At 42.1% G+C, this 13,756-nt stretch overlaps 1 protein-coding gene across 4 annotated transcripts in view; it reads left to right on the top strand.

Annotated features, from left to right (window-relative positions):
- The window catches only part of bcas3 (BCAS3 microtubule associated cell migration factor), a 366,198-nt gene that overhangs the window by 45,679 nt on the left and 306,763 nt on the right, over window positions 1–13,756 (top strand). For all 4 annotated transcript variants that reach the window (XM_030407120.1, XM_030407111.1, XM_030407129.1 and 1 more), the window contains 2 exons: window positions 2,174–2,344; window positions 8,307–8,400. In XM_030407120.1, coding sequence (XP_030262980.1) covers window positions 2,174–2,344; window positions 8,307–8,400 — 265 coding nt within the window. The remainder of the gene's footprint in view (window positions 1–2,173; window positions 2,345–8,306; window positions 8,401–13,756) is intronic.

Raw genomic sequence — 13,756 nt, 5'->3', positions numbered from 1 at the left:
TTACCTCTGTAACAGGTAACAGGTTATTTATATTGGGCAGCCACATGGAGCAAGTGAAATTCACATGTGAAAAAAACATTATAGCAGGCTTACAGGCTGGACACACAGGATGTGTGTGCAGCACTTCTTTGTGGCGATTCCTTTTTCAGAGATTCGTAGTCTCGTCTATCTCTACCGCAGTTCACGCAGCAAAGGGCCCCAGGCCAGGACTCAAACCCAGGGCCACTGCAGCGAGGACAAAGCCTATGTACATGGGATTCCCATTCTATCAACTGAGCTAATGGGCGCACCGCTTTCCCTGTCTTTTCCCATTTTTCTTGCCATGCACTGATTTGCTTAGCTGAATGCTTACAGACTAGCTGTAATCTGTCTAAGAGTCCTCTGGTTGGTTTTAAGACTTTGCACAGATTAAGCAGCACATACTACAGTACTTCCAGCTCAGCCTAGGCCATCTGTTAATATGCCGACACTGGATCCACCTGGCTCGCCCAGTGGACTGGGGCCTAAACTTATGAGACACTTCATCAACCTGCCTGTCTGTTTTTTCCTACTGTAATCAGTTTTGTCTCCAGTGGTCTTGTTTCACTCATCTACACAGGGGAGCGAGTCTAAGATTACTGCCAACAGGCCCCTTTGATACCAGGTGAAATTAATTCCTGGTCTGAATATACTGCTTGCCAACACATGCTAACTTGCCAGCTCCTCACATGGTTCTAGTCTGTTTATCCATTCAGTTTGAAGGATAATTGATTCACGAAGAGCAAGTGCATCCCTTACTCTTTACTTTATGAGTGCAAAAAGTGAGAGTGAGAAAAGTCTCATCAGCAGGGTAATGATGGTATGGATCAAAAGAGTACTGTGTTGCTAGCAGGTTAGCATCTTGGTAAGGGGTGGACAATGGCAAAGGGTATTGATATGCAGACAGGCAGTCTACTTGCCCTCCCTCTCCTCATTTAGGACCATGTATCTCAATATAAATGACAAGGTATCTCCTTCTGGCTTGTGGCGCGACACACTGGCTCTCAGTGCTGACGTCCAGAGACATGGAAACAAAAAGGGAGGTAGCATTAAAGTGCAATGGCTTTTGTTTATAAGAAAGATAAAAACAGAGACTGCAACAGCTCTGCCCAGTTGGACTCACTGTTTTAGATTTGTCCTCTTCTGATAAGTTTTTGTTATCACATCAATCCTGTTGCCTGTCACACCAGGGTGCTTGATGGAGAAAGACCTTTCACTTAAAATATGTTATAATTTGTTTAGATGGCGACATCAGGCCATAGCTGTGTGTGTGCGTGTGTGTGTGCGTCCGTGTGCGTATGTGAGTGTCCATGTGTTTTTGTCTGACATCAGACAGGATCTGCCTCCAGACACCCCCTCCCCACCAGCAAATCAATAGCCCCTGTTTGGACTACCACTAAGAACTCCACAACTGCAGTGATTAGAAAACACATTAGTGTTGATCAATTAGGAGCCAAACGCCTCACTTAATAATTGATGGCTCTTCTGGTATTTTACACACACTCAGACAAATGTAGGCGTACACACGCATGCACAGGCTGCAGACAATGCTAGTGTGCCTGGCCAAGTGGCGAAGAGAGACAGTGGGCGATCCTCAGACCCAACAAATGCGAGGCGCCACGCTGTATTGACAGGGCCGCCTAGTCTGAATGCCTGATTAGGCTCTCCGGGGCCCCTTTGGCGCTTACACACACACAGACACACAGTCACACGCATTGGACTCCATTAGGCAAAGACAGTGTAGTAGGTGAGATAGACTCCACTTAAGCAGCACTATCCATTTCCCTCACTCGAGCCACAGAGGTGTGTTTGAGCCAGACACCCTGGCTGGGCCTTAAGCGGACACAGAGGAGCCTCACTCACACACACACACACACACACACACACACACACACACACACACACACACACACACACAAACAGATGTCCCCTGTGGCTACAGTGCTACAAGTCATCAGCACTGCAAGTTATCAGCAGACATCAATTGAACATGGTTCATGCACACTCACACACACACACACACACAAAGGGTATTGCACATACACTCATGCACTTTGCAGCTCTTTTGCTCTTCTTCAAAGGCTTCAAGCTAAGTGAAGTGAAAAGAAAAATAATTTCTTAGTTAATCAATAAAATAATTTCTTTGTCCTTCCAGACTTTAAAGACAGGCTTGACGATGGTGGGTAAAGTGGTCACCCAGTTGGCAGGCACCCTTCCGGCAGGCACTCCAGATGAGGAGGGTACACCTCACAGTGCAAGCCGCCGTAGCCCTCACAACCCCGGTGTGGTCACCATCATTGACACACACAGTGTTGGAGAAGGACAGGTAAGTCAAGTGTTTATACACTGGTATGGGAAGTTTTTGAAAAGTGATGAAAAAACACTATGTAACAATTCGTATAATTGTGTTCTAAGCAAGAGAGCAGTAAACAAACATTTATGTAATTTATTATATAATTTAATTTATATAATTTATTATATAAATTGTATAAATGACTATTTATTCATTACTGTAATAGAGCTCGACCAGTACTTGAACTTGACTAAAATCGGCCAATATAAACCCATTATTGTAATGATCGCTCAGATGTGGTTATCAAACACCTGGGGCAAAAATGTGTAATAAAGGCAAGATATTTTAAATAACACAACACACAGACTTGTCTAAGTCTATTAGTGCACTGAACCAATAACTTCACTGGGAACTTAATAATTATAAATTACAACAAAGAGATCGATATGATCTGTGATGGGCTAACATTGTTTGATGATATTGGCTAATACTGTATTTCGGTAGGGCTCTATTCTGTAATAATTGAATCTGGGTATTATGGGTAGAACTAAGGAATCAAATCAGAACAAAATTGTTTTTCTGTTTTGTTTTCCTTACTTGGCAAAAATATTGTCAGCAGTGCAGACTTGTGCCTGTTGTAGTGAAATAAACATGTTGCAGAGCACATGTGAACACTCTTTACGCTATTGTCACATTTAATAATGTAATGGTCTGTAGTGGTGTTTCAGAGATGAAATTCTTTTTTTTTTTCAAAAAGTTTTTGACCCTACTGCTTTTAGAAAGCAAATATTTGCAGCACCATTCAAGTATTAAATACAGTACAATAAATGTCAACCAGATGCAAGCCAGTAAGTTGATAAGTTACAGCAGTCCAAATGAGGTGTTAATGAGGTCTGTTCATTGGAAGGGTGTCACCTGGTGTTGTTACTGCAAACTTTTTTAGCATTAGAAAAACGACTCACAAGAGCTCAAGAGACAAGGTCAGCCATTAATGACTACTTTTAAGCTCGAAGTAAAAAAATTTCTTGCGATACATTTTTTTTCTATTAATTTATCCATGTTAATTTGAAAATTAATAATATTTTACACAATTCCTATTCCTAACTATTAGAATTCCCATTTCATTCGTTTACGAACCCCAGGCTAATACACACACACACGCACGCACGCACACACACACACACACACACACACACACACACACACACACACACAGAGCAAAGATTAAATTGGCACCAATTTGTTCTTGGCTTCTTGCCTCCCTGGGCTTGTCATGTGTGGCCCAGGTAAACATTACTTTGGCCTCTGTGGCTTAGGAGGGAACAGAAAAATCTCCAAGGTTGGCTTTTTTTTTCTGTGGCTTGAACACACTCAGGCCCATTCACCTCACGCTGCACAACTCACTGAAAGGTGTTACTTTGATTTGCTGCATATTTTAAGAGCCAAGCTTTTAGCCACAGCCCAGTTTTAGCAGCCCTTGTAGGAAAGACGCTCTGTAAACAGTCAGCTGTTGGTCTGTAACCTCACATGAAGCTCAAGGCTGAGCGACTGCACCATAGGTCAAATAAGATCTTAACATTCAATTCAACCGTTTTCATGGCAAATTTGGGTTTTGGTCACTGAAAAGTTAATTTCCACCCATATCTATTTTTTCCACTATGTTTTTTCCTCACAAAATGTTGTCATTAGGACTGGGCCAAATTGCCCTCAAACCACGTTACTGCTGAAATGAAATTCATGTTTATTCTCAAAAATACTGATACTGATGTGGATATACTTTCCTGCAACAAAAAACCTTCTCTAGAAGATAATGCAGCTGCTACCTTATCATAGTATTTGTTGTACATTTGGAGGACTGCTGGCTTTGAAAACAATATATATGCTTCAGAATTTTATGTCATAAATTCATTGGGATTCATGATTTTTAAGTCATGAACAAAAAAGTCATGTTCATGACATATTGGAAGTCTTCTCAACATGGTGGATAAGGATCATATCCAAAGCCATTTGAAATTAGACCATGTTGGTAAATTTATTTCCAACGTCTGCTTTGCTATGCTTAAACCCATACAATTTTAAAATCTTAAGTTAGGTTAACATTTGACTTCTAGTCATGGTGAAAGTTATGCAGCAAATAAACACAAATGTCATTAATAATTAAAAACAAAAAGGCAAGCAACCATCTAAATGCAAATGACAATAATAATGATAACATTGACAATAGTAGTGATAATATCAAAATTGAATGTTTACTTTAAATGATGAAAATTTCTAAAGAAATGCTTTATTCTCAGACTAGTTAAATTTTTATTTTTTTCTATTTAGAAGATTTGCTCTATGTTAGGCTAAAAAAAACAGGTTAAAGCTTCTATAAGCATGGTTGTTGCTTTTGTTAACTTTCTGTCTATGCGGCCCCCCCTCTCTACGTCACCACACTTGCATGACTCATTTCTATTTTTTCAAAGGCAATTTTCATCACTTTGCGTGTTTGGTATTATAAGCCTTAACTGAGAGCACTGGAATTGGTAGCTCTTCCTGTTCCGCAGTTGCTGGTATAGGTACCAGAGAAGGAGGATCCTGCACTCAGTGTGTTCACCAAACAGACAGGACCGCCTCTCTTTGGAGTTCTCTGTCCCGATTGGATAAAGTGGCCATGGATACCAGAATAATTTATTTTCTCTTACTGCATGAGTGGAGGGAGGAGAGGCATAGATTGTTGACCAACCACACTATGGGATCTATCTTACACTTGGTGCACACAGTGCAGCGCAAGTGTCATTGCTAGTTTCAGACGGACACAGTTGTCATTTTAACCCCTAGCGCCCACATTGTGTAAATAACAAATGACCTTACAGCCACCTATGCGCCTCTGGGTGTGTTGGTGGTAAAATGAGGTGTGGTCAGGTGCACTAATGGCTTATTTATATCTTGATGCAGCAGAAAGTGACAGCGCCATAGACTAAATATCAGGAAACAGACTGCACTTTTGACTTTAGTCCAGCTTTTTGTTAAAGGACACATTATAGATAGGCCAACACAGGAGAGTGCTTTCAGTTAATTTAAACACTTTTCCATGAACACAGTCATGTACTGTAAGAGATGTCACTCGGATTGGTTTGATTTAATTTCCGCCCAAAACACAACCAAGACTAATTCAGACTCTAAATACCGCATCTTTGCATTTAACCAGCAAAATGGACTTCGACACGTCCTTAATTCACTAGCGCACCGCACTTGCGCATGTGCTATAGGCTGTCTATGCCCTTTGAGTGTGGGGATCCTGCATGGCGAGAGGAGAAATTTTGCTGCGTTTCTGATGCGCATCCGGTGGTAGGATCAGAGGTGCAGCACAGGCGAACCGTCCCTGTGTGAATGGATAAGCTGGTGGAGTGGAGCATGGGTGTGTCGATCTGAAGGTGACGTGTTCAGAGTCTGATAACTAAACAGATCCTTCACTCATCAAATAAAAGAGAAATGACACACAGAGTGATGTTTTAGGACCAAACAACAGTAATGTGGTAACTGATAGTGTCTCTGGCAACTTATATGAGGAAAAAATACTGCAGGTATCTGTGGAGAAGTGTCTGTCATCCTGTCTGTCATCCTTATACAGCGTCTGTCCCTGGCCAAAAACTTTAACTCATCAAGTGTTTGTCTCCTTCCACTATTGTATTGTTGTAATTACTGTCTTGAAAAAAAAATCAACCATCAGCCCCCCCAACAATTACTTCAGTGAACTTCCCCCAGCAAGCAGCCTCCCTCCTTGCGACTGACAGAGTCAGACAACGTCCAGTTTACTGATGGCGATTATGTAATTATGTAATTTAGAGTGAGAAACTTAACTTTGTCACTTTCCAGGATGTTTGGTGTGTCAGGATCCAAATCACAACACATTATAACAGCATCCATATGATTATAAACAGTCAGCAGGTATATGTTTATATTAGCAGGTGGACACCTGGGAAACATGTTAAAGAAAAGACACAGACATCATCATCATGATGTGCATGCCTCTTTTGGATCCACAGTGTCGGCTTGCTGTATAAATTGACACAGTGTTGGGCTTTACGTCGGAGCAGCTTGGTTCTGTGTGAACAAAGGTAGAGAATTGTTGAACCTCCGCTACAGAGATTCACTTTGTGAAAAGGGCTACTGATTTTATTTAACACTGATTTCAGTAAATAATAAGTCCTACAGGACCTTTTACTTTGTCCCACAATACAAAGGTGGGTAAGCCATTGTCATTAACCACATTATCCTACATCAACCCACCTAGGTATATACAGAATGCCTGGATACAAAAAGCATACACATTATATTGCTGTAACCCTGGTTATGGTTTTGATCGATGCCAGTTGCCTTTTGCACAATCTTCCCTTAACGTCTAAAGAAATGCTAAAAGCTTAATTCTCCTCAGCCACTCTAGACCATGATTAATCACACTGCAGCAGCTGTCACATTTTTAATGAGGCGTGTTAGCATACATAGTACAGTTTGTCAGTGATGTAGGCACCACACACACTCACTGCCTTCTCCCTTTCTCTTACACAGTGACTGTAGTCGCCCTGTAGCCAGTGTGTTGTCTTATAAGCTGGACCTAAGCCTTCAGAAGCAGGCCTGCACTCTGTCACCAGCTGACACACTGTAACCATACACTGGCCATAAACACTGGCTAGGTCAGGCAGGCAGGGCGGGGATAGCTTGGAGTGAAGGACAAATTGACACTGAAGGGAGGAGTGGGGGGCGTGCCGTGTGGTAAGGGGTGACTTTTGGAGAAATAGGAAAACACACGGATATGATAGAGGTGAGATGCAGGATATTCCTATCTCATCTCTTTGAAATTCCTTATTTGGAACAGCAGCCTCCTAATACAAAGGCACACACTCTCTCCCCCTGTGCAACACTGGGCTCGGTTCTCTGGAGTACACTCCTGTTTCAAAGGGCTCCAGCAGGATTCGCTCACAGAACAACATTGTCTGCCTGCACTGTAATAAAAGTGATCTGCTTCATGTCACCAGCCTCTCTCTCTCTTTCTTTCTGTTCTCCCCCTTTTTTTCCTGCTTATTTTCTTGCTTGTAGTCTGAGACGCAACCCCTTTAGATTTTAAAGGCTGTTTCTTGTTTGGACTAGTTCCTATTTAAAATGCTCAGCCAACCTTCCTGACATCGTTAATGCAACGCTAGGACCAAATTTAACCTTGTGTGTACATTTCCTCACAGACACACACACACACACACACACACACACACACACACTGGTGCACAAAGTGGCCTCATGTCTGGGCTTATTTCTAATCTCTCTTCGTGACTGAAGGGGTCAGCCTTTGTTAAATTAGTCCTAGTCTTGACAGCAGGCTTCATACAGAGATTTAGTAGCAGTCTGTAGTTGTGCAAAGTGGCTTCAGTGAATTCATTTTCTATGGCAAGTTTCAGAAGTAGCATGCCGAGGCTACATTTGACGCCAGTTTCTACATGTTTACGGGAAAAAAGATTGTCATGGGGTATTGTCAAAGCCACATGTGAAAAGCCACATTATTGCCAAAGTAAATTCGTCCATATCCTTGTCTCTGTTGTTGGACCTTACACTGTCCACACTGGTCCCAGCACAGCCTTTAACTGAAGTACCAGGGCTAATATGATATAGCTCAAATTTTGATGATCTTAATTTCTTTGATGCAGCACAAAGAAAAAGCCTTTGAACACTGAGATTGTTTGTTTGACTTTTTTTCTTGGCTATTGGGTAATATGGGCTTTCTAATCATTTTCATCCACAAGAGGGCAATGGCACATTCAGAAAGGAGTTAAATTGCCAGCTATTTCACTATGGAGTGATGTCAAAGAACACTGCTGAGTGTGGTGATGATATCAGACCAAACCAAAATGTGAAGAAAAATCCTAGAGCAGGGAAAGTCCCGTTCTGGGTTCAGTGTTCTCATTGTTAGAAAATGATTTTGAGTTTCTTTGTGTGTGTGTGTGTGTGTGTGTGTGTATTCCAGGTTTTGGTGAGTGAGGACTCAGACGGAGAGGGAGTGGTGGCTCACTTCCCAGCTCATGACAAACCCATATCCTGCATGCAATTCAACCCAAGTGGTAAGACACACTCCTGCAAACACATACACACACACACACGCACACAAATTAATTTTTGAGAGCACTCTATGCAAGTTCGGAAGAAAGCGGGAGAGAGATTATATTTTTTTACAGAAAACATAGTGTGTGTTTGGCTGCGTCATCTCAGTTCTTTGGCAGTGCTGGACCAGCCAACCTACCCAAATGTATTCATAGTGTGTTTATTCATATTGTGCACAAAGAACATGTCTTTAGCCTGAGTTTCCCCAATGCATGCCATTACACAAACTTCAAAACAGCCGCAACACATGCAGGTCAGGCATTTTGTTACATATAGTAAATGGGTGACAATAGCAACCAGAGTTTGTCCTCTTGGATAAATAAGAGACTGAAACAAGCCTACAGTTATACTCATAACCAACCCGAGTCATTATAACAAGTCTATTATTATCTGTTATTTTTGATAAGAAAATATAACAAAAGGGGTTATGGAAGGCTTTGACTTTATGATAAAAGTCCTTTTTTCATATAAGGTAGGGTTGTTAGTGTTATATAGGATACATTTTTAGAATGCAAAGGGATTCAAATCCATTGAAAAACTCAAGTGATGGCTCATTTTCAGGAGGCTTTGTTTTGTATAGAATTGTTTATCAAGTCTGACAGAAGTTACAGTGAAAACCTATCCCTCAAGAGTAGTTTCATCTCAGCCAGGCTAGTTTTAGGCAAAGCTTCAAAAGAGGTTTAACAAGTGTTGTAATCAATCCGCCACGGACTGAAACATTGTTTTCTGCAGAACTTTTCTCCACAAGTCTTCCAGCACTGTGACGTCAAATTGAAAGCATGGACTGAAATTCATTTGAATAACTAAGGAAGCATTTGGCTGTAGCCTTATAGTGAATAGTATAGTATAGTATAGTATAGTATAGTATAGGAATAGTAATACCTATTTAAGAGGTAGGCTTTTGATCTGACAGTATTTAAACAGTATGTCCAGCACATGGGGGCCATTCTTTCACTGAAACATGTATCTTTACTGAAACAAAGGTAGGTCCTAACATCTTCACCTTAGAATGGCATTCACCACAACACAATGCAAGGATTTGCAGTTTTTCAAAACAAAACAATTGAAGGTGATTTTCTTTCAACACATCCTCATCACTTAACTATGCAATTGTCTCCCAAAACGACATATATCCCAATTGCCAAAACAACATGACTATTGCAGTTTTACATTGACATTTGTCGTTCGCTTGCAATTTGATGAGGATTTGGCACTAAAACCACTTCGTGGTATGAGTCAAAATCCCCCCACTTCTTCTGTAGCATTGATTATAAATCTACTTATATTACCAAATTAACTTATGTTACATTGTGTATGTGATATAATTTAACTATGTTAGTAAGTTTCAATAGCCTCTTTCACACTGCCGTTTGCATGCGGGGATCCTGCGGCAATTCTCTGCACCCTCCCCTGTGTGAAAGTTTCAGTTGCGGAGAGGGGGGAAATTTCGTTCCGGCGCTGATCCGCCTCTGGAGGTAGTATCAGGGCCGCATTATTGGTGAGCCCAGTGTGAACGGATAATCCGGATGCGCGGAGCAGGGGCGTGTTGGTCGTGCAGTCTGATAACTGCACAGGTCTCTCACTCAACTAAATACAGAGAAATGTCCCACAAAGCAACGCTACAGGACTGAACAAAAGTAACGTAGTAACTGTAACTGTCTTTAGCAACTTATATGAGGAAAACAAATACTGCAGCTGTACGTGGAGAAGCGTCTGTCCTCCTGTCTGTCCTACTGACTCTTCCTCACATGTCTGCTCAAAAAACAGCATCTGTCACCGGCAAAAACTTTAACTCACCCAGTGTTTGTGATGAAAATAAATCACTGCGACCGTCAGCCCTCCGGATCGAGACTTCAGGGAGCTTTCCCCCAGAAAACAGCCTCCGTCCCCGCGAGTGACAGAGTCAGACAGCGTCCTGTTTACTGATGGTGATTATGTATAATTATGTAATTTAGCGCGAAATACTTAACTCTGTCACTTTCTAGGATGTTTGATGGGTAGGGATCTCAATCACTACACATTATAACAGCATCCATATGATTATAAACTGTCCGCGGGTTTAGATGTACAGGGGGAACACCTGGGGAAACACCAACGTCATCAACATGACGTGTACCGTCACGCCTCTTTAGGAGCCGCAGCGCCGGCTTTCTGTGTGAATCACCATCGGTGGAGAATTGGCGAACCACCGCTCCGGAGATAATGCGGAGACGCTGTGTAAAAAGGGCTAATGACTCACCAATGACTTCTGCTTTCACACTGGTCACCAACAGCAGTCTCCTGAATGAAAGTCCTGTGCTTGTTTAAACCGACCATCCATCTTCGACCACCTCCCTATATGGACTATTCACACTTTACATTACTTCTCATCAATTCCTCCTTTCTGGCTGTAATAATGGCTACAGCCGCTAGAGATTGCCACATAACATTGACCAATTTAACAATAATTTTACCTGGGTTTCAAGTATGATCTTATGATGTCACTACACGCTAAATGACAGTTGCTGACGGCTTATTGTACGATGATTACTGCAGGTGCATGCATTGACTCTCACCACTGTTTGTTGTACATGTTGTTGGAGTTTCATACTTCATGCTGTTATAGCCATGGGGAGTAGCTAGGAATTGGGAGGGTTAGGGTTAGGTAAGTATGTTTTCTTTTTCTCAGTTTGTGATAAACATTCAGAACCATTCCTTGGCATTCAATGCACATGCTATTAAATGACAATTGAGTCCTTGAGACAGTTGAAAAATTGTCATGTATTTACTTCTTTATCTGCGGGCCGATGTACTCTGTGAGTGCAGGAATCGGTCTGCTGAAATGAGCTTTCGATGTACAAATCTTACACTCCCTTTCGCAACATTATTTTACTCTGGCATCTCCTTTCCCACTGTTTGAGCATTGCTGACCTCCACCCCAAAGGAAAGGGACAGTAGTTGCTTTGTATGTGTGAACAGTCTACCTCCTCAAGTCTTTGTGTGTGATGTTTAAGTTTGTGTATGGTCCTGCTGCTGCTGTGGTGTGTATGTGTGTTAGCGTGTGTGTTCATGTTTTTTTGATACTGTGTGTGTGTGTGTGTTTTGCGTGCATGTGCAGTTAATAAAGGGGCTGCTGAGAGATGGCTTTCACCCCATGACCCCGAGAATCCTTCACTTTTGTGGACTGAACTCAGCAGCTCTGTCTGAGCAGCAACAGGATGATATTGCAGACAAAGACAGACAAGACATGGTTGTCGAGACCCCCTCCGCTCCCACCCTCACTAAAAAACAAATACTAAACACCAAACAGCTCAGTACACCTAATGACTCAAAAGCCTGCTTAAGAGCACATCAAGGAAAGGGACCCGCCTTAATTTCTACCAGGTGTACTTGTGTAGAATGTAGAACTGACATGTGTGACGTAGCAAAACAATGTTTCTGAAAGAACAACACATCATGCCGGAAGTTATACAACTAATGGTTATACTGAAAGATACCATTGCTTCACTCAACCTTTATTTTTCTTGATATTCATGAGAGAATACCCAAAGGGAAAGCTCACAATTAATGGTGGACATCGTATTTTTGCTAAAGTCATCGGTAACCTGTTAGTGATCTAGTGCTGATCTAGTCATTGACTCAGATAGTTGAAGTTGGTAACACTGCAATGCTTTTCCAAACATTGATAATCAGTGAGCAGAAGCCTGTACTTTGCTGCGAGTTCAACATACCCAGGATATGTTTCAATTAACTTGCTTTACTAACCGGGGCCGTGAGTCGGAAGTAAAGGGACGGTGGCTGCGTCGGCGTCTTTCCTCCGAAATAACCGCAAGCAAGAGCGCCATTGTGCATCCAGTTTGTGTAATTATCATGTACACCATATACGAAATGTAAAAAGATGTAGCTTCGTCCTGCTCTTCGTACGCCATCTTTCTCGAATGCCGAGGAAGAGTTTGTTGTTGCTGGCTCTATTACCACTACTTGAGATGGGTACAACGCCACCTATCGTACCGGAGTATGAAATGCTGCATCCAATAATTCGACTTTCTCACCGGCATGTATACTCGGACAATTGCAGTTGTCCGATTGAGTAGCATAGTAGAACTATGGCTGTAATCCGACTAAGATGTGCATGTAAACGTACTGAGTGACAATTACACTAAGTACGCACATGTAGGCTGTTATCAACTCAGCCCAGGTCTTAAACATACAACACTTGCAACTATTGGCCTTACCTTACCTTTGTCTCTGATGCATTGAAATCTGATACGAAGCAGTCAAGTCACTATATATGCATCCAGTGGAGGCATCATATTTTATCCCTGATAATGCTACAGTGTGAACAACATATCTGTACCAAAATAATTATTAATGCAAGCTCGCTGTCAAGACAGAAAACATTTAACCTTAAACTTCTACCTTTAATATACAAGCTTGGTATCTACAGAAATGCACATTCAACATGCAGTACATGTGGCAGTTAGTTTCAGTGTTTTGGGAAATGCTTAGTCAGCAAGCCAGCAAGATCCCCTGTGACCCTTTCCACAGGGCACCATCAACTGCAAAATTCCAAACACACTTTTAATCTTTCTGGCTCATTTACAGTGAGCCAAATCTGAACGACAAATAAATGATTAAATTACAAGTGAAAACAGCACCAGAGGTGTGGCCAAAATACGCAGATTTCCCCTTTTTTCCATTGCAGTTGGGCCATGTAATGAGATTTGGATGCATCTTCACACAAGCGCAGAAACTCCTCTTTTCCACTGTTGTGATTGCCGGCCTCCTTTCATTATTGTTTATTCTTTCATTCATTTTCATTTCTGAGCAGCCCGCTGTTGAGTGTCCCAAAATTAGAGGCCTCTTGATTTGATCAGAGCCCAAATCCTGAGTGACGGGTTCATTGGTCTGGCTGGAAGTGAAGTCTTTCCAAGGAGTTAGGGGAAGTGGCTTTTACTGAACTACCTTCCTGGCCCAACAGAGGCTCTCTTCACAGTGGTCAAGCTCCACATGGCAGAAACAAAAAAGATGGACTTAGCAGGAAACAATGATATGAGTCAAACAGAGCCTGGAAAGCCCAGAAGTTTTGGCTGGGAAGAGTTATGTAAGAAACCCCAGTGGCTTGTGTGTGTTGGAGGCTCTACAGAGGGCGGACCAGTGGCCGCCAGTTCTTGGTGTGGCGGCTGGCGCTTTGTGGCGCTTCGGTGGATCTGTGGATCTATTCCTAGTGGTGTAATTAGAGGGACGCAGATGAAGTGCAGTGGCAAAGCGCTCTCTTTAACAGCTGCAATGTGTGTGTGCTTGTTTTTTTTCACGTCTCGTCCTCTTCACTTGTCC

The sequence above is a fragment of the Sparus aurata genome, chromosome 2 (assembly GCF_900880675.1).
Source record: "Sparus aurata chromosome 2, fSpaAur1.1, whole genome shotgun sequence".
NCBI lineage: Eukaryota > Metazoa > Chordata > Actinopteri > Spariformes > Sparidae > Sparus > Sparus aurata.
This window is presented reverse-complemented; position numbering and strand designations above follow the sequence as displayed.